At 45.1% G+C, this 24,561-nt stretch overlaps 2 protein-coding genes across 2 annotated transcripts; both read right to left on the bottom strand.

Annotated features, from left to right (window-relative positions):
• Positions 1 to 11,023: 11,023 nt before the first annotated feature.
• Positions 11,024 to 12,946, bottom strand: LOC143172211 (uncharacterized). Its single transcript, XM_076361451.1, is given in 1 exon segment — positions 11,024 to 12,946. A coding segment is annotated over 1 exon segment (1,914 nt). The 5' UTR covers positions 12,938 to 12,946.
• Positions 12,947 to 19,916: 6,970 nt separating this feature from the next.
• Positions 19,917 to 20,986, bottom strand: LOC143171918 (phorbol-12-myristate-13-acetate-induced protein 1-like). Its single transcript, XM_076361100.1, has 2 exons — positions 20,922 to 20,986; positions 19,917 to 20,619 (listed from the first exon to the last, which is right to left on the bottom strand). The coding sequence occupies exons 1-2, from the start codon at positions 20,971 to 20,973 to the stop codon at positions 20,507 to 20,509; spliced, it is 165 nt and encodes a 54-aa protein (XP_076217215.1). The 5' UTR covers positions 20,974 to 20,986; the 3' UTR covers positions 19,917 to 20,506.
• Positions 20,987 to 24,561: the final 3,575 nt, after the last annotated feature.

The raw sequence follows: 24,561 nt of genomic DNA, 5'->3' as shown, positions 1-24,561 counted from the left end.
TGCTGCTGAGTGTTATTTATAGTCTGCTGTGTCAGGAGGAAGAGTGTATGGGTGCAAGAGATTAGACTGTTATTTCTCTTCCTACATCTGGGATAGCTAAACAACATAAGAGATACAAGAGGAAATGGGCCAGCGTCCTTATCAGCTGAGAACAAGTTGCTTGTTCCAGGGTGCTCAGGTTGTTACGTTAGGCTGGAGACCAGCATGCCCAGGGTGAAGAGCTCTCATCCTGGAGCCGGTCCAAATCTGAAGTGCTGCCTATGTTTCTAGTGAGCCAAGACACTACGTAGATGTTACAAAAAGGTCTGAGCTTATCGCTTGGCCCTACCCCAAGATCATGCTATAGTTCAGTTTATTTACATTTATTCAACAGTGCTTGGAGCAATTGCTTCCAGGTTAGTGGAGCACTCGGTTTGGTTTATTTCTGTGACAGCTTCATTAGACTGCAACTCGTGATGTGCAGAGGAAAATTCAGTTCTACAAGGCAATCCGAGACCAGGCGAGCAGAAAAGCTGTGCGATGTTTGCCTAAAAATGAATAATTTAATTCTTTTTCAGTGACGTGTATTAGCATGTGAATCCAGGGAGAGATGCAACTTTTGGTTACAGTAAAGGCAATGTTGTATGTAGTCCTACAGCTGCTTTGCCTGCAGGATTTCTGTTGAAACTAATTCAGGTTCAGTGCTGTGAAATGACTGTGGAGTTGAGTCCCTTGTGACCCTGAAGCTCAGTCGTTCTGTCAGGACCAGTCCTCGCCTTCGGTCACCTCAATGGTGGGAGAGGCTTCAGGAGGATGCAGCACTTTGGGTCGGAGGACCACACTGAGGTTGCAGGCCTGTGCTAGGATAAAAGAGGTTACCCCTGCATGTTTGCTGAAAACCAGGGAGAAGACATTTGGCAATGTCGTGGTTTAACCTCAGTCGGCAACTGAGCACCACACAGCCTCTCGATCACAGCACTATGCCAGCTACTAGGAAGAAAATTAACTCTATCCCAGCCGAAACCAGGACAGGCAATGACAATTAAATGGCAAGGCCTTGTTCAGGAATGACCAAAATCTGATTGTAATAGGATGTGTTATAGATACATAAAATGCATGTGAAATTTAATGTAGCGTAGTGAATACATACCTGTATATGTATAATACATACAAGTGCAGTACTTTTTGCTACTTTAATGTGGTAAATCACAATTGTGTTTTAGGAAATGGTGCTTTTTTCAGTCCACAGTTTAAAATTTTGGAGGTTCCAACGCAGGGAGGCATATGGCTCCCTCACTCCTAAACCGGTGTGAGCTCAAAGGTAAAGTCTTCATTTTGTAAATTAAACTTAATTTGAGGTGTCTTAAAATGATACGTGGTGAATATTTTCGGACACTTATTTGCAGGTACTGTTCATTGTGAGTGATTTAGAAGGCTTTCATTTTTCAGTAATCGAATACTGTTGGGTATTTTCTTTTACATGCACGTAGATATGTGTTGGCTGAGTAACGGCAAAGAGAGGTGGGGATTTTTGTGTGTGATTCAGTAGTGGCTATAATTTAAAAGATAGGTTTAATGTTTTAAGTCTGATAATTACTATGGGTAGAATGATACACTTTACTAACTTTACAGCAAGAAAAAGAATAGTATTAAACCCTGTTTCGGTTCCTGAAAATACTTTTTCTTCTTTTTCTTTTTTTTTTTTTTTTTTTTTTGTGAAGGAACAAGAAACATCTTTACTGATGCTACCAGTGTTGATATGATTACAGTAGCATTTCCTGATGTCTCTATTGGGGTGACATTCCCCATAAAAGCCCCAGGATTTATGGAATATGGGTCTGCTTTATTACAAACAGGATGGATAGACCAAAAAGATGTAGTAAACCTTTGGTTATGCACCTGGCAAAGTAAATGTTCCTTTTCTGAGAGCCTGGTCGCACCAAAATGACAGAGGGAGTTGCATTAGTTCATCAGTATTCAGTAGGTTCACGAGCATTTTTGGCCTTGCTGTTTGCATATCAGTCCCCATGGTGATTCTTTGCCATGCCAGAGGGTTGGCCAAGCTCTAGGAGAGCAGTGACTCTCCAGACACTCACAGCTGCATCTTGGAAGACCAAAAATTAGGATGAAATTATGCACTCGGTCCACAACTCTTCACCAGGGACCTGAAGGCATGCCAGGTAAGGTTAATTTGCTCCTAGATGGAGAAGGTGGAGGGCTTTGCTGCTTCCAGGCCTGGGGCAGCTCAGGGTGTGATACTGTCATTGCATATTCTACAGCCTTTTGTACCTGGAAACTCTTTCCAGCTTCTGTGGGGACTGCATCTGTATTAAAAACTGTGAGATTAGGCCTAAATTAGGGAGGGAGCAATATCAGATCATTTTCTTGCTAAAAAAAAAAAAAAAATTTAAAAAATTGAGGGCAGATAAGTATTAAGAAACTGTTGAGAGATTCATATTTTCTAATGACCCTCACTTAAAATTAACCCTAGTTAATGTTCTGCAGTGGTTCTTGTCAAAATCTGAAGGAAGCATTCCCAGATGGGAATGTTTACCTGCTTCTACGTTTAGGGTATATTAATGTATATGTGAAAATATTGATGAGAAGTAGACTAGATCATGTGAGAAATTGGGATCCCACTCTAGGTAGGTTTTGTGTATTAGGCTGATACGCTTCTTGTATGATATTGTATATTTACACTTTTGTTTATATAAATAAAACTTCTTTTAATGAAAACTGTTTAAAATGCCTTGTGTATTATAAAAAGTGAGTGCAATAACATGAAATAGATTGTACATTTTTCAATTTGCTGTCTCTGTTATGTAAATCTGTATCACCATAAACTGTTTTGTTTGGGGTTTTTAGTGATTTTGAAAATAAATGGTATCCTTAGTACTCCTTTAGGTATTTATTTCTGTTATGCTAAAGTCTGTCTAGTCCACAGTTGGAACTGGCATCACAGGGACAAGGTTGTCCTGGAGAGCACAGTTGAAGATTAAGTGTTAATGCTGTCCAGATGTGCATCTAAGCTAGAAGTAAAATACCACCCTCTAAGAACTGTCATTCAGTGTGAACAGGATTAAAGCATTTAAGAAGTGTTAGAAGGTGGTGTATAGGACCTGCTTTGGTATCTCGGAAGATGTGCTCTTTTTTTCCTGCCCCTTTGCAAGGAAAATATGGATGGCAAAGGTGAGATGTAGAGTTTTCATTAAGAGCAGCAGTCTCTGGAGTGGGTCACCTATAAACCGCTCTCTACCTCCTGCCCAGCACCTGGGCTTTAAGGGAACAAGTTGTATGTGTAGGGAATATGTATATGTAACTAGTCTTAAACTGGTATTTGTTGTTATCTTCAACCTACCCTGGGGATAAACTCCTTTCCAAAACCCCAGTAAGCTGGTAGTGTGGGCTGAGCTGGAGGTAACCTCTCTGTGGATGGAGTGGAGCTGCAGTGGAGCTCATAGTGGGAGGTGGAAGCCATAACCTCCAAACTGGGAAAATTTGCATCAAGTAGTCCACCTTTTTACGAACACAGCCGGCTTCACGGTCACTGCACGGCAGCTTGAAGCAAGCCTGCCTCCCAGAAAGACAAGTCAGCCCAGAAAGCACAGTCTGGATGTCCTCCTTGGGAGCTGCTCTGACATGGGGAATGCCAGAGGCGCCCAAAATCCCGCGCTGCCTGACAGCGCACGGACACGTCAGCTAGTCACTGCAGGGTAGGCTGAGCTGGAGGAAGGAGCTTGTGAGTTAAGCGTTTATATCCACATTGCAAGCCCACATGCATTGCTCTGTGTTTGAGTGCTGGGTTGGGCGCTCGCAGCAGCAGCGTGGCTGGAAACTCCCACCCGGCTCACGCCATGGTGCAGTCCTGTCCTCTCGCTCGCCCGCCTCTTCTCGGTGCACACATGGCACTCACCTGCATCTCTCCTGCTGTGCCTTGCAAACCTCACCATTTCCTCCAGTGCACGGTGCTGCCCAAAAGGGCTGGGTGGGCTTTTCTGCGAGGGGAGGAAGGCGTTTGCTTTCCTGTGCCGGTGGTGCGGAGGGCATTTCCCTCATCCCCGGGCTTGTGCCCCAAAAGCTGCTGTGTTTGCTTTCGGTTTCCTTCTCTGGGTGCCGTGCCACAAGGGTGCAAGTGAGCAAGAGTCACGTGAGGAGGGAAAAGCCCCGGCTCTTCTGTTGAATCACCCTGCAGGAAAGGCCGGGGCGTCGGGCTCCCGGCCTGCCCCACGGGCGCCAGGACCCTTTCCTGGGCTGGAGGGGAAAAGGAGGAGCTTTGCGGTCTCCAAGTCCCCTGTTTGCATCAGGACCCCTTTTCCCCCACATCCCTCTCCCTTGCAAACAGCTGTGATGAGGGACATCACGGAGCCTGTGTTGTTCTGCAGACAAGATTGTGCAAGGCATAAAGCCAATAACATGGGAAGGGGATGGATGGGGAGGTGTGGGGCAGTGTGTGCAGTCCCCTCAAGCTTGCTTCAGCACATCTGTCCCCAGCTGGGCCCTGGCTTCTCCCCCAGGGCTGTATGGGGAAAAGGAAAAAAAACATTTCTAGCCATGAAGATCTCCTCTGCTTTCCCCTCTCTCCTGCTGTCCTCAGTGCTGGGGCAGCCCAGCCCCTCTTTCCAGTGACTCCCCTGTATCCATCCTCCTGTCTGTCCTTCTCCCACTTTCTGCTAACACATGGCATGAGCTGGGGATCCACAGGGCTCAAGCCTCAGAGCACCTGGCTCTTGTAAGATCAGTCTTTAATTAAAAATCTTAATTGTCCCAGACAGTGGCTAAATAAAGAGGAATGCAAAAGAGAGAAGACACAATGGACTTAATCCATAAATGGATTAGTACATGTGACTTCATTTATTCACTAAGCCATGTAAAGTGGTAGACAATTACATTTAAGTTTACCTAACTCAGATGTGTTCCGGAGATTGGGTTTTTTTCTGAAGGCCTTGGGGCATCAGCAAATGAGGAACTTGGCACAAAAGGCAGGAGAAGTTTGCGGTTTTGGGCAAGGCGTTTTTTATTCCTGTATTGCTAACATACAGAGCTCAGATCTAAATGAGATAGACACACCTACTTGGTTATTTGCAATCAAGTTTATGGTTTATTTCTCATTTTTTATGTCTTTGCCACTCTCCTGTTCCCTGTTAGCATCACTCAACCCAACTTATGCCCAAATAGGGTCCACGTGTCTCTGGTGTGGTTGTTTATGGCTCTAAAAGGCTCATCTATATGGGAATGTGTCAAAATTGCTACATTATCACATTTGACTGAAGACTAACGGTCGCTGTGTGTCCCCACACATGGGTGGTGTGAAGGAGACCCCCCTCCCCAGGGGCAAGGTTCCCCATGGCCCTCCCCAGAGCTGGTGGCTGGGCAGGAGCGGGGCGTGCGGTGGCTGGGTGCAATGCCCGTGCATGCAGAGAAGTGATGCTGCAGAGCAGCATGTGACTGCAATGACAAGGGGAAGCAAAACCTTCCCAGGCCACGGCCCTGAGCTGCACTTCCTGGTGCCCAGGGCCACGCAGGCTCAGCCCCAGAGCCAGCCATTGCCACGGGTGGCATATCCACCCCGCTGCCTCCACGCTGTCAGCCCCTCGCCCTTGCCTTGCCCTGGGCTGGGAGAGTAAAAGTTTTGGTCCAGCAGTTTGGTGCTTTTTTTTTTTTTTTCTTTTTCTTCCTTCCTATGCAATATTGGGACGTATAAGTGCTCTCGCAGCACCTCCACCCTGTGTCCAGCACCCCTGTATCAATAGGTGCGTGGGAAGCAAGTGATGCTGTGTTAAATAGGGCTGATCCCCACTGCTTCTTGGTAAATGATGTTAGGTTGTTTCTCCTCATCAAGGAGTACAGCTGAAACCAGACTGTCATCACCAGCCCTTAGCAAAAGGAGTTGTGGCCCATTTTGGACCTTGCCTTTACAGGGAAAGCTAGCCATGACTTGCTCTTTCCGTGTAGTCGTGTTCCTCAAAGCACTTGACTCAGCTAAAAGATTTCACAAACTAATGATGATTGCAATAACTTATACAGTTTTTTCCTTTAAAAAATATAAAATCATTAAATGATCATAAGAAAGAACATTTGATGCAAATAAACATCCTTTCCCAAAACAAGGAGTTGCCCTTCCATCCTGCAGTGTGTAAAGCTGTGACTAGAAGGATGTTTTCCGGCAGTCAGGGCATTTTCTGAAGTTAGCCAATACTAAAACCATAACCTTTTTGCCTTTCCATTGATAGTCCCATATGCACTGGCCTCATCTCACTGTGCGGCTGAATCAGTCTGATACTGTTGCGCTGAGCAAACAAGTTACCTGAAGCTGTAGTTGCTTGGATTTTTCCCTAACTAGCAAAGCCATTTCCTTGATGTGCTGCCGATGCCACGGTGGCACTGGGGAAAGCACAGCTGCTGTTGTCAAAAATTATCATCTCCCTAATTCCTGATCCTGGGCAGGAGGGACCTGGATGTGGCTTTGTGCCTTTGTCACGGCTCGGTCACATCCCTTTTGGGAGTGCAAAGGGGAAGGTGCAAGCAGAAATCTACCCTTAATCACTGCCATGCAGCAGGTGGCAAAGGTGGCTGCGATCCTGGCTCGGCTCCCGGAGCTGAGGGAGGAGGTGCAAATATGGTACCTTGACCTGGGCAGAGTGTGATAACGCAGTCAAAATCCCAAAGGCACAAAAGCCTGGTGACGGGCACCGTCCCAGGGCCGTCCTCTGCTCTGAGCCCCCCAGGTGGGCACCATGGCAGTGTCACGGTGGGTAATGCAGGGGTGCCAGCATCCTGATGGCAGCTCCAAGGCATGTCCACCGGCCTTACCCAGCGTTGTTGAAGGTTACTGGTTTCTTTCAAGGTTTGCAAGCTAGCCTGACCCCTGCAGGAAGGTGCCTTGGCCCTTCAAGCGGTGGCAGCAGCATGGAGGAGCCAAGTCAGGTGCTGCTCCTGCCGTCCTTTCCTGCGGAGGAGGGAATGATGCCAAAGCCCCCGTAATATGAAATGGCAGAAACAGTTTTATTTGAGGTCACTACCATTTCACAGGATATCTCCTGTTGCTAAAGGAGTTAGTGATGCCTGCCTCTGCACTTTTGGAGGGCTTGTGGACTGGTAAGATTTGCACTGCAAAGAGACCGTGCGTGAGAAGGGAAGGCAGCCTTGGTGTGGCCGGTTTCTTACGCCATCATCCAGACAATATAGTGATGCACTTGAGTAAAGACCCTTGTTTACAGCTGTAACAGCTTTTGGAACTATTGCTCACTGACAGTCCCGCCATCAGACAGTCACCTACTTCATGGAAAACCCTGCCAGACCGAAAGACCATATCCCCAGCCCTTCCTGTCCGGCCTCCTTGCACCTCTACGGATGCATGTCATGCCCTTGGACTGTCTCATGTCGATGGGAGGAAAATGAGAAAATGAGTCTCTTCCAGCAGCATATGCTAAAAATAATTAGCAGCATATGAGACATTCTTTTTCAGATGACTTAAAAAAACATCCCACAGGGGGAGAGGGGAGGAGGGAGGTGTTATCTGCTGTCTAGCAATTTGTTTAGGAAATATCACTTGTGCATCCAGTCTCAGGTGTGAGAGCGTGAGCTGGCTGAGGGCACTGGGCTGGTTTTCACCTGGGTGAGCACAGTGTGAACGTGGCCTGGGGCTGCACTTGGTCTGGCAGGTGCCCATGGGCTGTGGTTAATGGAGAGCGCTACAGGGCGGCAACTCCAGCAGTTTGCTTTAGCAGGTGGGTTTGGTTTGTTTTTTTGATATCAGGTGCTTGGGAGTGAGTCAGGCACCTTCAGATAGTGATGCCGTGCCCCAGTGATGAGATTTTTTTTTTTTTTCCCTTGCCCTTTTGGGAGGAGTGGGTCACAAGCATCACACTCTGGCAGTGACCTGGCTGGAGAGGAGCCAGACTCCAGTGGGCAGTGGGTGAGGGTGTCTGGATGTTTTCACAAGGCTGATGAGTCTTACGAGTGTAATTTGTTTCCTGGTGGGGCTGTGCAAAAATTCACTGTACAGTGCCTGCAGTAGCACTTGGCACCAGGCTGATGGGCCTTCTCAGGACCGCTTCGCTGATGCCCCCTCTTCCAAACCTCCACTGGTGGCTAACTGGGAAAGGACGGCAATTTGCTTCCCTTTGATTTTATTTTGCCTTTGGCCAGGAAGCTCTTAGTCCTCCTCGCGCTGGGAACACATGCCCCAGGCATGGTGCTCCCTGCCCGTGAAGCTGGGGAGAAGCAGCACGACGAGTCAGGGGAAAGCCTGCTGATGTGCATGGCATAGCAGGTGAGGATCTCGGGCTCTCCTCTCCACAGACACATCTTTGGGTCCCAGATTTAGGGAGAAAGAATAAGCTCTGCGCTATCCCTTTGCTATTCCCTTGTGGTAAGCAGTATCATTTGCCCCTTTTCCAAAACTCCAGCTTCAAACTTTGGAGAAAGTCAAAATCTGACCTTGGTGAAACACTGCATTCCTTTCTGCCTGCATCTGAGACAAAAACCTTAACTTGGATGTCTATCCTTCATTGATCCCCAGGGACTCTCTTCATCAAAGCTGCAACATCTCTGGTAGAGGTAATGGTGCCCCCAACACCACCAAACTATTCTGCGGGCAGTAGTTACTAGAAAATATTAGAATAGGTGTGTCTGTTTCCCATTTGAGATTCAAGGATATGGTTATGTCTTGTTCCTCTTAAAGGCAGAAGTAAAAGCCTAATCTCCCAATGTATATCTACTGGCACTCTGCTGTTGCCTTAGTGTGTACCTGCTGAGTTAGATGTATGGAAGGGATTTGTATAATACGATCACGCATTCAGAATCTGCAAAAAAACCCTGAGTTATAACAGCAACTCATTTTTCTCGCTAACATTGTATTTATTATCTCAGCAAGAATTCAAGACATACATGCATGGGGCATGCAGCAAAACATCTGGCCTGTATCCAGAATAGGCCTTAAGAAAAACAAACTCGTGTTGATACAGTCATATAGCAGATCCTTTGGAGAAGTAACAAAAGGACTCCTAGGGAGGACATCACCAAGTGCTTGCTCATATACTGGCACTGATCGCTTGGATCTAGGTCTTTTTCCTGAGCTCACTGTGAATGCTAGCACTCTTGACAATCCTCAGAGAAACATAAAAACATTTCACAAAAAGCAAATAATTTTTGCAGATCTAGACAGAAAAATACTGCACTAGTACTTAACTCAGATATCTCTGTGATAATGCATTTATGGGGATACCTTTTTTTCATAACGTTCATGTGTGCTACGGCCTGAAGAATTGGGCAGGCTCTATGAAGCCCGCACCTCATTTCCTATTGAATTTCAAAGCAGCATACGTTGAGCAGAACACTTTTATTCAAATACATTTCGGCTACTAATGCGAATACTAATGCTGAATTTTCCTGAGAGTCCCAGACAGGCACAATCATTGTTTAGTCTCCTTGATGAAGACTCCAGGACTCCACCAAGCCCAGGGCACGCAGTGGGAGCCTTTCTGTTGAAGTCAGGGCTGCCATTGATGAACAGCTTTGCCAAGTTGCATGCGGCGCTAGTCTGGGAGCTGGTGTTTAGCCTAACAGAAACTCTTTGCATTTACTTTTTAATACCTGAAAAACTGACCTGTGTACATGTCAGCAAAACATGTTACTTTGCAGTACTAAGACAAATAACAACTATTCTTGAAACATTATGTTCTCACTGAAAAGGTATTAGCTGGCTTAGAGGAGGAGGAAACCATGCATGAGGCTCAAGCCAATGGCAAAGCTCTCAGTAATGCCACTGGGACGGGGTTAAGTCCTCCATGCAGAAAGCAGGCAAAGTCAGTCAGCTTCTGCTTAGTGAAATCAGTGTCAACAAGTAACAGCCATACACAATTGGTTGTGACAGAGTGACCAGAGCTATGTAATGACAATTTTGCAAAGGCAGATTCAAAAGAGCTAACTGAAAAATTCATTATCAACACAAACAAGAATTCACTACAAGGCAGGAAAAAACGCAATTTGAACAGACCCAGAATTCAGAAGGTGCAACTATACAGCCTTATACAATGCAAATGTACTTACATACAAGGTTAGTAAGAGAAGCAACTCTGACCATTGACTTAAGAGAGAGCTACAAAACATGATCAGCTTCAGCCATTTTCTTGCTAGCTTGCACCCATGAAAAAATACTGTTTAGGGTCATGTCTGACATGAATTGACTAGCAGAGTTACTGTTTGCCTTGACAGCGATCAGCATGCTTAATTCAGCTCCTCCAAAGCCAGCCAAGGGTGACCCCTCAGTGAGATAGGCATAATGCATCACCATCCACTGAATGTGCTACAGCGGCTTCACCATTCCGGAACCGAAATGAGGTTTCCATGAAATGAAATGGAAATAAAGTACAAGGGAAGAACTTTCACTTGTAAGTATTGTTACCGTAAGTCGGCAGATGAAAAACTCTCTAAGACTCAATTTGGAATTTTAGAAAGCAGGCATTCTTTATTGCGGCGCCGGGCGCACAGGGGATCACTCCACCTAATGTGCGCACCGAGCTGCTTAACTATAGGAGTTAAGTACAACCAGAATATACATATTCATTAGATTTCCGAGACATGATTAACATAGTCATGTTATTTCATTAACATATGTAAAAGTCTTTAACGCATGCGCTCTTATGTCCATTGGTGGACTTTCAGGGTCCTCTGGTGGTCGTTGATCGTCTTCCTCACCGTGACCGCTAGTTGAACTCAGTTCTTGCGCATGCACAGTTTGTTCTTTGGCTCAGTTTGCACAATTTTACCTTCACAAACTAGCTGTCTTCAGCATCACTTCCTTATCTACAAAGTTTCAAGGTCTTCTGTCCTACTGAATGTTTAGCTTATCTATTCAGAGAGTATACCCCTACTGCACAGAGTATACCCCTACTGAATGTTTGGCTTATCTATTCAGAGAGTATGTCAAGCTTGGCTACATTATGTCCAGTAAAGAGAACCATATGTCTCTTCAGTATTCCTTTGTACTCGGTGTCAATCCCTCCTTTTCTTTTGAGGATTCGTAGCTAGCAAGCTACAATCCTCATCTCATTAAGAGAGTTGACAAAGGTATAGTAGACAGGGTTATTCGTTTCATCATGTACCAAACCTTTGTATACAATATAACTACAAGTAACAGACATATTACAGTTAGAGTTAGTAAGACTATAATTGGATGAAGCATAAGGTTAAACACTCCCGTTGCAGTCGGTGACCATCCAAGAAGAGTTTCCCACCAATGGTGTTCTCCATCCTTCTTTACTCTTTCCAAGACATGGTGTATCTCTTCTGCATCATGATGAACGGTGATTAGAGTTTTGCGTCCATTGTCTTGGACCCGTTCTAGTAATTGACACAGGTCATTGTGTCGTAGTAGTTTCTTCACCAATGTGAGATCCATTCCGATGGGGGTAGGTAATAAATCTTCACTCAACGTATAATTAGATTGCAATAATTGATAAGACGCAACAGGAGCTGAATAATTAAAGTCACATCCTACAATGTTAGTAAAGTTACAAACACAAATATTTGAGTGATTGCTTGTATCTACAGTAACGCTATCCACAAATATACAGTCACAAGGGGTTCTCATACAAACACATCCTTTTCCAATATATACGAGTATAGTGTTAGGTGTCTCATCAGGATGTATTTCAAAGTGACAAACACTTTGCTCAGTGTCAAGACAAATGTCTTGGGCTTTAATGGTGTTACTCTCACAAATAAATCCTTGCTGTTCCCGTACAACGCATGTGTTAACATCAACAGTTTGCCATTTGTTTCCATTCTGTTGGGCCCATACTCTATGTTCTGATGGATAGAGTATAGTTCCATTGTGATTTAATCCTAATGCAATGATTGGGTATATGGTGTATACCGAAGCATTGTGAATTGTTAAGACAAAAGCTGTGGCCTTATTGTTGATGGGATCAAAAGTGAAATTAACTAAGTACCACCAGGATTGGAATTCTTTCTCAAATTTAGTTGCATTATCCCAAATTACCTTTCAAATTTCGGTGGGTGAGGTGCCCTCTTTCCCTTCTCTTATAATTGCTGCTACCATAGATTGCATCCACAATTGAGCCTGGACACAACTAAGGGCTAGAGAAACATTATTTTGGGCTGTACCAAGTGCATCCACAATCAACTGATGGTCCTTTTCATTAATTCTTTCCCACTGAGGCAATAAGTCAGATAAAAGCCACTGGTTAGTTCCCAATGCTAATAGAGAAGACCGCAGTGGGTGTTCTAATTTGCTTAAATCGCTTGTTGCTGCACTCAGTTTATTTACGAGTACTTCAGCATCTATACTATTTAAGACTCCCAGTCCCGTTCCTATGATGCCAGTCACATCTCTCCTTGTTCGCCTTGGGGAGGTAAGGGTTCGTCCATGTAGCCATGCTAACCATCCTGCATAGGTCATACTTAGGAATGGCAAACAGGTTGGTTTGATTGCAGAGATATTGACTTGCATTAATAGTTCTACCCTTTTAAGAGACCACGATGGGTTGAATAACACTCGTTGTTGGCCTGTATTTTTGATCACATACGGTCCAATTTCAGAAATTTGTGGAGACAGAGTTTTCTTATCTTTTGCAGTTGAGGCAGGTGTTGTCGTATTAAGTTTAGTAATGTCGATTTTAAATTTAAATGATAATCCCAGGTTGCGGTGAGCCCAAAGGCAGACTACAATAACAGGTTGTACTAAGGTAAAGTTGTACCAACAATCCGATTGTTCAGAGGCGCAAAGTTTTGTATCTTTTGTTACTGGGTTTGATGTAATGTTGTACACAGAAATCTGAGATGCCTTCTCATGAGCAGACCCATTGATCATTCGACATCCTATTTTGATTTCTTTTCCTGCCATTCCTCGAAGTCGGGGAATCGTATTACCAGCTTCATCTCGATCCCGGCCCCATTCATTTTCTAGGTATATTTCAGTTACGTGCATGACCATGGTGGAAGGATTTAAATTTCCCTTATTAGAGTGTATTCCCATACTCTCAGTGTACTTAATACGAGCTTGAGACCATGGCCATCCTGGGGTTCTTTGACCACAGGTCAAGAGGAGTGGCGTTGCCAGGGTTTGGACTAGTAGTATAAACACAGTATTCCTGTTTGTCATCCTGCGGGGTGTGAGCATCTGTTGATCTCTGTTCTCATAATTTTAATTAAGTTCTATTACTTCCAGATATTCTCTTAACTACTAGTCGAAGAGGTGATCTTGATTCCGCTTTCCATTCTGCAGGAGCTTTCTTAATTCGAGAGCAGTGAATCCACGGTCCTTTTCCTTCTAGTTTAACTGCTGTATGTGTAGTTAACAAGATTTGAAATGGTCCTTTCCATTTTTCTTGTAGTGGTTCAGAAGTCCAGGATTTGATGTATACCCAATCTCTGGGCTGGAATGGATGTGCTGGGGAATCAAGACCTAGAGATTCATTTAAGACTACATACTTATTTAGTTTTCGTAAAACTTTCCCAAGAGCAATCAAGTAATTTCTTGCATCATTCTCCCCTTGTATTCGCATCTCTCCTAGCAGTCCAGGTGTTTGGTACGGTCATCCATACATCAATTCGTACGGGCTGAAATGTTGTCTACCTTGTGGTTGGACTCTAATTCTTAACAAAGCTAAAAGCAAGGCCTGTGTCCAATTCATTGAGGTTTCCTGACATATCTTACTTAACTGAGTCTTGAGGGTATAATTCATTCTTTCTACTTTACCACTAGATTGAGGCCTATAAGGGGTATGTAAATCCCAACTAATACCTAACAGTCTGCTTATTTCGGTAACTACTTTGGCTATAAAATGCGGACCCCTATCTGATGACATCCCTAAAGGTACTCCAAATCTTGGAATTATTTCTTTCAACGATATTTTTACTACTTCTTTTGCTTTATTGGTGCGACATGGAAAGGCCTCAGGCCAACCTGGATATGTATCCACGAGGACCAACAAATACTTTAGCCCTCCTTTTCTTGGCAATTCAGTAAAATCTATTTGCCAATATTCCCCAGGTGCCTGTCCCTCAGTAGTTTTTCCAAATTGAATTTTATTCTGCGTTTCTGGGTTGTTTTTACAACATAGCTCGCATCTTTGTGTGACTGATTTAATAATTTCCACCATATTTCTGCTAATAACCGACTTCTGTAAATGTTTTAACAAATTTTCAGTCCCCCAGTGCACAGTGTTATGTTCTTTCTTTACTAAATTATTCATGAGAGAATGAGGTATTACTACTAGACCTGTAGGTGTAACTGCCCATCCGTCTTCTCACCTTTCTGCTTGTAAAGTTTTGATTAATCTTTTATCTTGTTTATCATAAATAGGGTTTTCTTGAAGGGAGATTCTTTTTCCTGGCACTATCGCTAATACATTTTCTTCTATGCCTTTTTCTGCAGCCCGCTTTGCAGCCAAATCAGCCAGCTTATTTCCTCGCTCCTGAGCAGTTTGTCCTGACTGATGAGCTTTACGATGCATAATAGCTACAGCAGCCGGAGCCCTTATGCTCTCCAGTAGGCTCAAGATCTCTTCTTTATGCTTCATCTCCGTACCTTGTGAGGATAACAATCCTCTTTCCTTCCAAATTGCTCCATGTGCATGTGCTACTCCAAAAGCATATTTAGAATCTGTCCAAATATTCACACACTCATTTGCACTTAACTGTAGAGCTCGGGTGAGAGCTATCAGTTCTGCCTTCTGAGCTGACGTCTCAATGGGCAGCGCTTGTGCTTCCGCCACCGTTTCGACGGTGGTGATTGCATATCCTGATACCCGCTTTCCTTCTTTCATAAAGCTGCTACCGTCCGTGTATAGCTCCCAATCCGGATTCTGCAAGGGAACATCCTTTAAATCAGGTCTGCTTGAATAGACTTCCTCAATGGTTTGCAGACAGTCATGTTCTGGTTTGCCGCCTTCTTGTCGAGTTGAGAGAAACATGGCAGGGTTAATCATGGCAGTAGTCTTTAAGGTCACATCGTCTAGTTCTATTAGTACTACTTGATATTTTAGCATTCTACTAGGAGACAACCAATGTCCACCCTTCTGGTCCAATACTGTGGTCACCATGTGTGGAACATAAACAGTTATCTTTTGTCCCATAGTAAGTTTTCGAGCCTCCTGTATTAATAACACTGTTGCAGCTACTGCTCTTAGGCAACTCGGCCATCCTTGGCTCACCGGATCAAGTTGTTTAGAAAAGTAGGCCACAGCCCTTTTATATGCTCCCAACCGCTGGGTTAAAACTCTAAGGGCTATTGCTTGTCTTTCATGAGTAAATAGTTCAAATGGCTTTTCTAAATTAGGCAGTCCCAAAGCTGGGGCCTTCATCAGAGCTCTTTTGAGTTGAACGTATGCATTTCGATCTTCATTTGACCATTGCAGGGGACCTTTTGATGACTTCAATAATTCATACAAGGGTTTTACCATCAGTCCATAGTTAGCAATCCATAAGTGACACCATCCCACCATTCCTAAAAAGGTTCTCAACTCATGAACATTTCGAGGTTCTGGAAGCTGACAAATAGCTTCTTTCCTTTCATTACTTAATTGTCTCTGTCCCCTCAGAATTTCAAAGCCCAAATATATTACAGTTTCCTGTGCAATTTGGGCCTTTCCTTTTGACACTCGGTAACCACAAAGTCCGAGGAAATTTAATAAACTGACTGTCAGTTCCAAGCATTCCTCTCGGGAGTTCCCAGCTATTAGTATATCGTCGACATACTGTAGCATTACTCCATTTCTGTTGTCTTGTCTCCATAATTCTAATTCTCTTTCTAGTTGTTTTCTGAAGATCGTTGGACTATTTTTGAATCCTTGCGGTAATACAGTCCAAGTATACTGGGTTTTCCTTCCAGTCTCAGGATTCTCCCATTCAAAGGCAAACAATTCCTGGCTTCCGGAATCAAGTGGGACGCAGAAAAAGGCATCTTTTAAATCTAAAACTGTAAACCACCCCTGATCCTCAGTGAGTGCAGTTAATAGCGTATACGGATTTGCCACTACCGGATGTATATCTTGGACAATTTGATTCACTGCTCTCAAATCCTGGACTAATCTGTAAGATTTTCCATCGGCCTTCTTAACAGGTAAAATCGGAGTATTATACTTAGATTCACATTCTCTTAATAACCCATATTCCAAAAACTTCTGTATAATAGGTACCAACCCAAGTTTAGCTTCTAATTTTAAGGGATACTGTTTCAATCTTACCGGTGCTGATCCTGGTATAAGGTCTATTCTTACGGGTTCAGCCCTCTTTGATTTTCCGGGTATTTCTCCTGCCCAGACAACAGGAATCACTGCATCCTCAACTTCAGTCGGGATTTTTCTTTTCACTTGCTCAATTTCCTGCAATAATAATATTGAGGCTTGGACAAATTTAGATTCAGGCATTGACACTTCTACTTCTCCATTCTTAAACTTTATTTCAGCTTCTAGTTTTTCTAGTAGATCTCGGCCTATTAAAGGTTTTGGTGCACCTGGTAGATACAAAAACTGATGCGTTACCCATTGTTTTCCAATTTTAAATTTTAGAGGTTTAAAGAAGGGCCGCGTCTCCGGCTTTCCTGTCGCACCAATAATTCTCACAGTATCATATCCTAACTCATGTTTCTTCGTGTTCAAAACCGAATAAGTGGCTCCTGTATCAAATAAACATTCTATTTCAGTTTCATCTTCCCCCAGCTTAATTTTAACCAGAGGCTCTGCTGGGGAAGATTCCTCCGGTTTCCTTCAATCTTCCATTTCTATGTTTAATATAGAGGTTTCAGACTTTCCATTTTTTCGTAACAACGGACATTCTTGTTTCCAATGTCCCTCCTTCCTACAATACGCACATTGAGTTTTTCCTAATGGGGGTCTAGAGTATCCCCTACCGTGACCTTCCTGATGTCGACCCCCCCCAAATCCATCTCTTCTTTGGCCTCCTCGTGAACCACGAACTCCTTCCAATGCTGCGATTAGCCTAGCGTTCCCTTTTCCTTTTTGCTGGTCTCTGTTTCTATATATTACCCAAGCCCGATCTAAAAGCTTTCCCAAATCTCTAGCATCTGCCCCTTGTAGTTTCTGCAATTTGCTGCGAATGTCGCCTGCAGATTGTCCAATAAATAAAGTTGCCAATTGACTCTTTCCCTGTTCTGATTCAGGATCTAGTGTTGTATATTTTCGGGCTGCTTCTTTTAACTTATTTAAGAAGTCTGTGGGTGACTCCTTCTTGTCTTGTTTAATTTCATATAATTTTGACCAGTTTATTGCTTTAGGTATAGCATTCCTTATCCCAAATAGGACCCATTTTTGATATTGAGTCAGTAATAATTTTTCTTCATTATCATTTGGATCCCATGCGGGATCAGCCGAAGGGAAATGATGCTCCAGTTGTCCCTGCAATGTTCCCGCAGCTATTTGAGCTTCTACCTGAGTTCTAGCTGTTTTACGAATCATTTCCCTTTCTGTACTATCAAACAATACTTGCATGATAGCTTCAATATCTTTCCAATCTGGATCCTGAGTTTTTATCATAATTTCAAAGGCACTGGCCACTCAATCGGAATCATCTCTATAATTACCAGCAGCTATTTTCCAGTTGTTTAAATCTGTGATTGAAAAAGGCACTTTTACTACAACCGGACCCTCATTCCCTACTGCTTGCCTTAATGGAGCTTGCAATACGGTTCCCTGTCGGTTACGAGTTCTCCTTGCCACCGGCGTGGCCCCTGTAGCGCCTCTCTCGGACTCATCGTCCGATTCGCCCTCTGCCCCAAAGGGCTCAAGTCCATGATTCTGGGATCTCTGCCTCAATCCTGGAGCCACTAGCATCTCTAAATCCTCTTCCTGCTCTTTCTGAGTCAACTTCAAACATCTCTGTCCAATACTGCATGCCGAACAACACCTTTTTAACACTTTCCCTTTTTCTCTCTCTCATTCATCCTTTTCCAATGCCAATACCAGAGGATCAGTTGGGGCCAAATTGATTCCACACTCCTTTTGCCACTCAGGATGCTGCCTTAATGTAAAGAACATATCAGCATACAATACCTCATCCCATTTTCCTTCTCTCCTTAGAAACAGCTTTAGTTGTAACAGAGTATTATAATTCAGAGTACCATTCCTTGGCCACTTTTCTCCATCTTCTAGTTTATATAGTGGCCACCATTGATTACAATACTTAATTAGATCATCCCTTTTTGTGACCCCACCAGGGGATCCTGCAATTTGTTTCCAATGTATTAAAATACAACCCAAAGGTGATTTCTTTAAAATTCCCCCACCCGTGGATGATCTGGCACCCATTTTATACACAGGGAATCACACACACAAACAAGTCTTTCGTACAACAACACAAATAACCAATCACTATAACAAACAGACAAACTATAACAAACAGACAAATACTTACAATAATAGACAAGTTCTTACAATATTTGTTACCGCGGTTGCTCTTAACATTTACCTTGAGCGGGAACTCTAATCCCTCTTAAATCAAACGGGGACTTTAACCCCTTCCAAACCAAACGGGGACGTTTAACCCCTACCAAATGGGGACTAGCCCCTGCCCGGGTCCTAAACCCAACCCTGTGGAGCTTTCGCTGCGTCTGATGGGCAGGTAACCAAATTTCCGAAAGAATGCCTTATTACTCATAAAGCAGTAGTCTTCACTCAGGGGCTCTTCGGTCCGGGGATCGGGAGAAGTCCTCTCCGAGAATCCCTCGGTGCCGGCTGAGGTTCCGCGATCCCAGGATCCGTCGAGGCTCAAGAGCTGTGTCCCATCTGGGTCACCAAAACTGTTACCGTAAGTCGGCAGATGAAAAACTCTCTAAGACTCAGTTTGGAGTTTTAGAAAGCAGGCATTCTTTATTGCGGCGCCGGGCGCACAGGGGATCACTCCACCTAATGTGCGCGCCGAGCTGCTTAACTATAGGAGTTAAGTACAACCAGAATATACATATTCATTAGATTTCCGAGACATGATTAACATAGTCATGTTATTTCATTAACATATGTAAAAGTCTTTAACGCATGCGCTCTTATGTCCATTGGTGGACTTTCAGGGTCCTCTGGTGGTCGTTGATCGTCTTCCTCACTGTGACTGCTAGTTGAACTCAGTTCTTGCGCATGCACAGTTTGTTCTTTGGCTCGGTTTGCACAATTTTACCTTCACAAACTAGCTGTCTTCAGCATCACTTCCTTATCTACAAAGTTTCAAGGTCTTCTGTCCTACTGAATGTTTAGCTTATCTATTCAGAGAGTATGTCAAGCTTGGCTACATTATGTCCAGTAAAGAGAACCATATGTCTCTTCAGTATTCCTTTGTACTCGGTATCAGTATCATTAAACATTCAGAAATCCAAGGCTATGTTCCTGTACTGACTGTAACATTCAATTCTATTGATATTATTTCTTCAAAGAGAGGTAGTTGCTTTCTTTGAATAAATAACATTCTCAAGAAAACTTGAGATTCAACTCGAATTCAACTTTAAGCTCTACTTCTACTGAAGAGTTCTTTTGTTACTTATAAAGACACACAGCGGTATTGTACTCTTCTCAAGAAATTCTTTGTAATGTTAAAAGAATCCTTCCACCAAATACACATATTTCAATATCTGTATTTGTGTAATATATATTCATATATATGTCTTATATAATGCTATACTAAAGTATGCTCCCCTCTGTGATGCATGAAGTATTTCCTTTATTATCAGAAAAAATTATGCTTTCTTCTAGTTAATATAATGTATTTTTATGTCATGGTTTGAACTTTTTTTTCATACTACTTTTTGAGCCTAAACAAGTAGCGTTCAATTAATAGTTCTGTGAAATACTCACTTCATACACATAGGGTGCACATATTTATATTTTTTATATATATAATATATATGCAAATATATACATATATATAATATAGACTAGAACTATGCAACATTTTTTAATTCATAGAATTGTAATATTTAATCCACAAAGCAACATCCTGTAACAAATAACCTTTCAATAAAGATAGTGGTTTAATTAACAAATGAAATAATCCCAACACCAGATTCCTGTCCAGCAGAATCCATGCTTTAGAAAACAAGAGCAGTCAGAAACCAAGCAACTAGCTTTTGCCTTGTGATATACAATCCCATGTTCCAAGACACTGACTTTTTTTTGGCTTCTTCCTGAAAGTGATCTGAGCTCTTCGGTGAAATGTAGCTGTGGGACAGAGGACCAGAGGGTGACTGGGGAAACCAGGCTCCTGGAAGTCTAATCAGACCAGGCTGAAGGGCAAGTTCCATATTGCCCCAAGTCTCCCCATTGCATGGTGAGGGGTTCTGCCCATCGCTATCTTTTTTTCCACCTGGCATTCATACGCCAATATTGCTGTAATATTCTTCCAAGAAATCATGTTGTGACAGCCATCCTTCAGTGGCTACAGGCAGCAAAATACAACGCAAAGAGCTTTCTTCATCTCCCAGTGTCAGTGAAGTCCCTTGTTCCAAATCAACAAAGCCAAGGTCTTCCCTGCTTTTCAGCGCACCGTGTCTGAGGGGAGCTCACGTTTCCGGGCAGAATAGCTTTGTTAGGAGGTTCAAGATCTTCTGCCGCAGGTCCCACTTGTCGCCTATCCTGCGCAGCTGCAGGGCGTACTCCGCCACCACCTCCCGTTCTGCAGAGCACACGCACGGCCGTCAGCCACCCATATTTGGTTTTAATTTTAATGAGATCTTGGCAATATTGTAAATAAGGCCGCTTTTTTTCTCAGTATTAACCCCCCGCCCCTCTACGAGCAGCGGCTGTGACCACCCACACCCACCCCACCCCCCCCGCGTTCACACGGGCAGCCGCAGCCGCATCCTGCCGCCCGCGGCGCGGCGAGCGCTGCCCCCGCTCCGGGTGCTGGAGCCGGCGGGCAGCGGCCTGGGCGAAGAAGCGCCCCCCACCCACCCCGCTCCCTTCACCCTCCGGTACCTGCGGGAGCGGCGGGCGGCGCGGCCTTGCGCAGGATCCTGCCGGGCATCATCGCGGCGGCTGGGTACGGCACGGCTTGGCGGCAGCAAGAGAGTGCGGGCGGGCGGGGCGGAGCGGAGCGCGGCCCTATGAGCGGCGGCGCGGCGGGGCTTTCCCCGCGCCGTGACGTGAGGAAACCGCGCGGGAATCCCGCCCCCCCGCCGGGCAGGCGGCAGCGTGCCAGACCGTGCCCCGGGCGGCGCGGGGCCGGGGCGGGGGCGGGTGCCGGGCCCCGGGGACAGTGCCTCCGCTGCGGGACAAAAAGGAATGGCGGGATGGGCTGTGCTTGGGGGAGAAGAGGTGGAGGGATGGGATGTGCTTAGGGAAGAGGAGATGGAGGCATGGGATGGGCTTGTGGTGGGCCAGGAGGGGTGGAGGGATGGGGTTTGCATCTTCTGGGCAAGAAGAGGCGGAGGGGTGGGGTGTGTTTGTGCTGGGCAAGGAGAGATGGGAGGGTGGGCTGTGCTTGTGGTGGTGGCTCAGGAGAAATGGACAGGGTTGTGCTTGCACTGAAGAAGAGGTGGAGGGATGGGGTGTGCTTGGACAAGCAGAAGCAAGGGATGGGTTGTGCTTGTGGTGGGCAAGAAGATATGGATGGATAGGTCTGCTTGCTCTTAGTCAGGAGATGCTCCTGACACAGCGCTGTGATGGTGACCTTGGCCTCAAACAAGTTTTAGAGAAATGAGCTGGTTCATATCATGTGCCATTTGCAACTTAGGGCCTCCCTCCTGCTGCTGGATCCTCCCCATGGCAGCACAGTGCCCACATGACGTGTTGCTGGCTGACACGCTGGGGCGCACTTACCTGTGCTTGCTGTAATTTTAGATGATGCTTTTTACAAGAAACGAGCTGGAATTATAAAGTTGCCCTCATGACTTTGTGATTGTTGCACAGTGTTGGGAGAGCTGCCAGTGATATACGAGTCACTCATCTGCCTCCTATCTCTCGGAAAGTTGATATTTGGTGTGGTGGCACATAGGATGGACTTCTGTTTTTAGGGGGAAATTAAAACAGTTTGACATAAAGAGAGCACAGATGGGCCAGACATAACAAAGAACTGATTTGTGGCTGAAAGCCAGTAAATGCCTACCTCTTCCATCAAAACACAGCTTCAAGCAGGAAAAGACACTGCGGTATAATACAGACCCACAAGGGGCTGTCAAGAAGCTCCTTTCTGTGGGATCGGAGCCTCTGAAGTCAAGTGTCTAGAAACGCTGATGACTTTGAAGTCTATTAGAAGAGGAAACTTTCACCAGTTCAGCTCGGAAACCCTTTCCCCTGCATATGTGCTGGAAGTGATGGCACACCTGAAACAGGGCTGGGATTTCTCTCTCTGCGTAGGAAACCTCAGCCCCTGGCAGAAGGCAGCGGGCACAGTGGTGCCGTGGGGCTGGCACGTGGGAGAGGCAGCGATGCCAGCTAGTGGATAGGGCAGTTCTCAGGGTGAGATGTCCAAACGAAGGCTATGGCTGGATGAGGCTTATGCACGGCCGTTCCCAAGATGCCGGCTGGACTGCAGTGGGCACTGGCTCTGGTGGCATCCCACAGTGTGCTCTGCTGGGTTGTGACCTGTTGACCACAGAGGAGGTTTTTGAGAAGGTATTGCCTTCATTCCTCATCCTTTGGTATAAAACCTATATGGTATATAGACTTATTTGCTTGACTTGATGTGTTCAGGGTCATTTTTCAGCTGTGTGAACACCTTGTTTGTAACCCAGACCTGTTCAGGGAGAGCTGCCCTTTGACTGTATCATTCCTGTTACATGAAGAAACTGTTTCTTCAAAATAAGTCTGTTGGGTTTTAGATGTCGGGAAGGCAGGTAAACAGCTCAGGAGCGTGTCAGGCTGCGTGATGTGTTGTCCCTCACGGTGGAGGTGGTGTGGTCTGAAGCATGTGATGCTCAGGGCTGCATCTCATGGCCATAACATGGGCTGAGCAAAGCCTGATGGCTGCTCTGTAAATCACGGCAGCCCCTCCACGACACCGGCGCAGGGGGCCAGGGTGCTTACCGAGACCCCCATATGCCCCCAGTGCTCTCAATGCTCAGCAGTCCCAAATGCAAGGGAAAGTGCTCACAAACTCAGGCTGCAGGGAAGAGGGACACACCGGTCCCTTGCACTGCTGGGCACACACGTGTTAGGTTGCGCATTTATTTTGCTTGTTTAGGCAGAGCCAGGGACGACCTAGGGCTTGTTCTTTGTGAATTAGGAGACAGATCTAATACTTGGGCAAATTATTTAAATAACTGTTCCTCCAGTTAGGCCAAAAACAAATGAACCTCGATCCTGTCCTGCTTAGCAATACTTCCTCACCCAAAAGGGGGATGATCTTTAAAGGCAATTTCTCCCTATATCTCTGTGGCAACACCAAGAGATGGGCCCTTCTTTTGGGCATATGTGGATGAGGAGATGCTTTCCCTGCCAGGGCAGCTGGGCACAAACCAGTGGGCTAGTAGAATTGCAGGCATTCATTTACTTCTTTATTTTATTTTAAAATAATGGTAGGGTAATAAGAACAGTGGGGTCTTTAGTGTACAAAATGGGATAATAGACTTGCCTGTGAACCAGAGTATCTGAAGTGCTCATCTCTGGCTGAGTGCCACCCCATCGCTGCAGTCAGAGCTGTGTATGAGTGCAGTAGTGTAAGGCAGGAAGCCCCACTGACTTGCACCAGCTCCGGATCTGGCCCATCTACCCGTAGAGAGAGGTCAGCCTGATCGCGCCTTACTGATGTGTGACAAATCACAGTCAGTTATGGCGGGAGCAGCACATGACAGGGCCGCTGCCAATTATAAGATTGCACAACAGGGGCAGAGCAAAAAATAGTCCATTGTAGTTTCAAGCCACCAGCAAGCTCTGACTTTTTTTGTTTCAGTTCCCTCAAATAAAGCAGTGTAACTGTGGGAAGCACAGACCTCTGGGAAGCTGCTCTACCGGAGCAGCCACAAAAGCTGTTTCTTGCTGTGGCTCCACTGAGCGGGACCACAGGTCCCCAGGTGGGCAGAGCTGCGGCAGGGGAGCAGAGAGCAGCAGCAGCCCAAGGAGCACAAGCCTCTCAGAGCACTCTTCCAGTTTATTTCTGTTTAACATCATTTAAAGTTAGCACAATTACACAGCTGAAAGAATCATCTTGAGATAACATGCTCAGAGCTTCGCCAGTGTCTGGGCAATGCGGTCTAACCAGGAACATGTTATTGAAAGCCAACACGTGACTGACTCTCAGTATGAATAATACCAGCGGGCAGACTTGCTGAAAGGAAATTGAGTGTTGCAGAAATGAAATCAAGAGTAGGAGAGAAAGGAAACTAGCTGTTTTTTCTCTGAACTCAGTTATTTGTGCTGAATCAGCTTCAAGCTGTTTCTGCACATCCCTATAAGATCTTAAATAAATCTCTGGTACTGCTTCGTTATTGGAGTTCTTCTGATCTTCCAAAGGCTGTCTGGTGTTGACAGCTCTTGTGTTAACTGAGAAGCTGTTTGTTTGTTTTGGTTCCTGTTGATCCTCACAGGTCCAAGCACAGGAGCAGGAAACTCAGCTCTATTGTCAGGAGCACAAACCAAAGGTCATTTTGGGAAAGCGTGGCAGGGTGCGGCCGTGCCA

The sequence above is a fragment of the Aptenodytes patagonicus genome, chromosome W (assembly GCF_965638725.1).
Source record: "Aptenodytes patagonicus chromosome W, bAptPat1.pri.cur, whole genome shotgun sequence".
NCBI classification, from domain to species: domain Eukaryota; kingdom Metazoa; phylum Chordata; class Aves; order Sphenisciformes; family Spheniscidae; genus Aptenodytes; species Aptenodytes patagonicus.
This window is presented reverse-complemented; position numbering and strand designations above follow the sequence as displayed.

Bases quoted from the DNA above. Each gene is read 5' to 3' on its own strand.
- LOC143171918 (XM_076361100.1), bottom strand. From the start codon at position 20,973: ATGATGCCCGGCAGGATCCTGCGCAAGGCCGCGCCGCCCGCCGCTCCC. The intron at 20,620-20,921 runs GTACCGGAGGGT...TGTGCTCTGCAG, and splicing joins GCCGCCCGCCGCTCCCGCAG to AACGGGAGGTGGTGGCGGAG.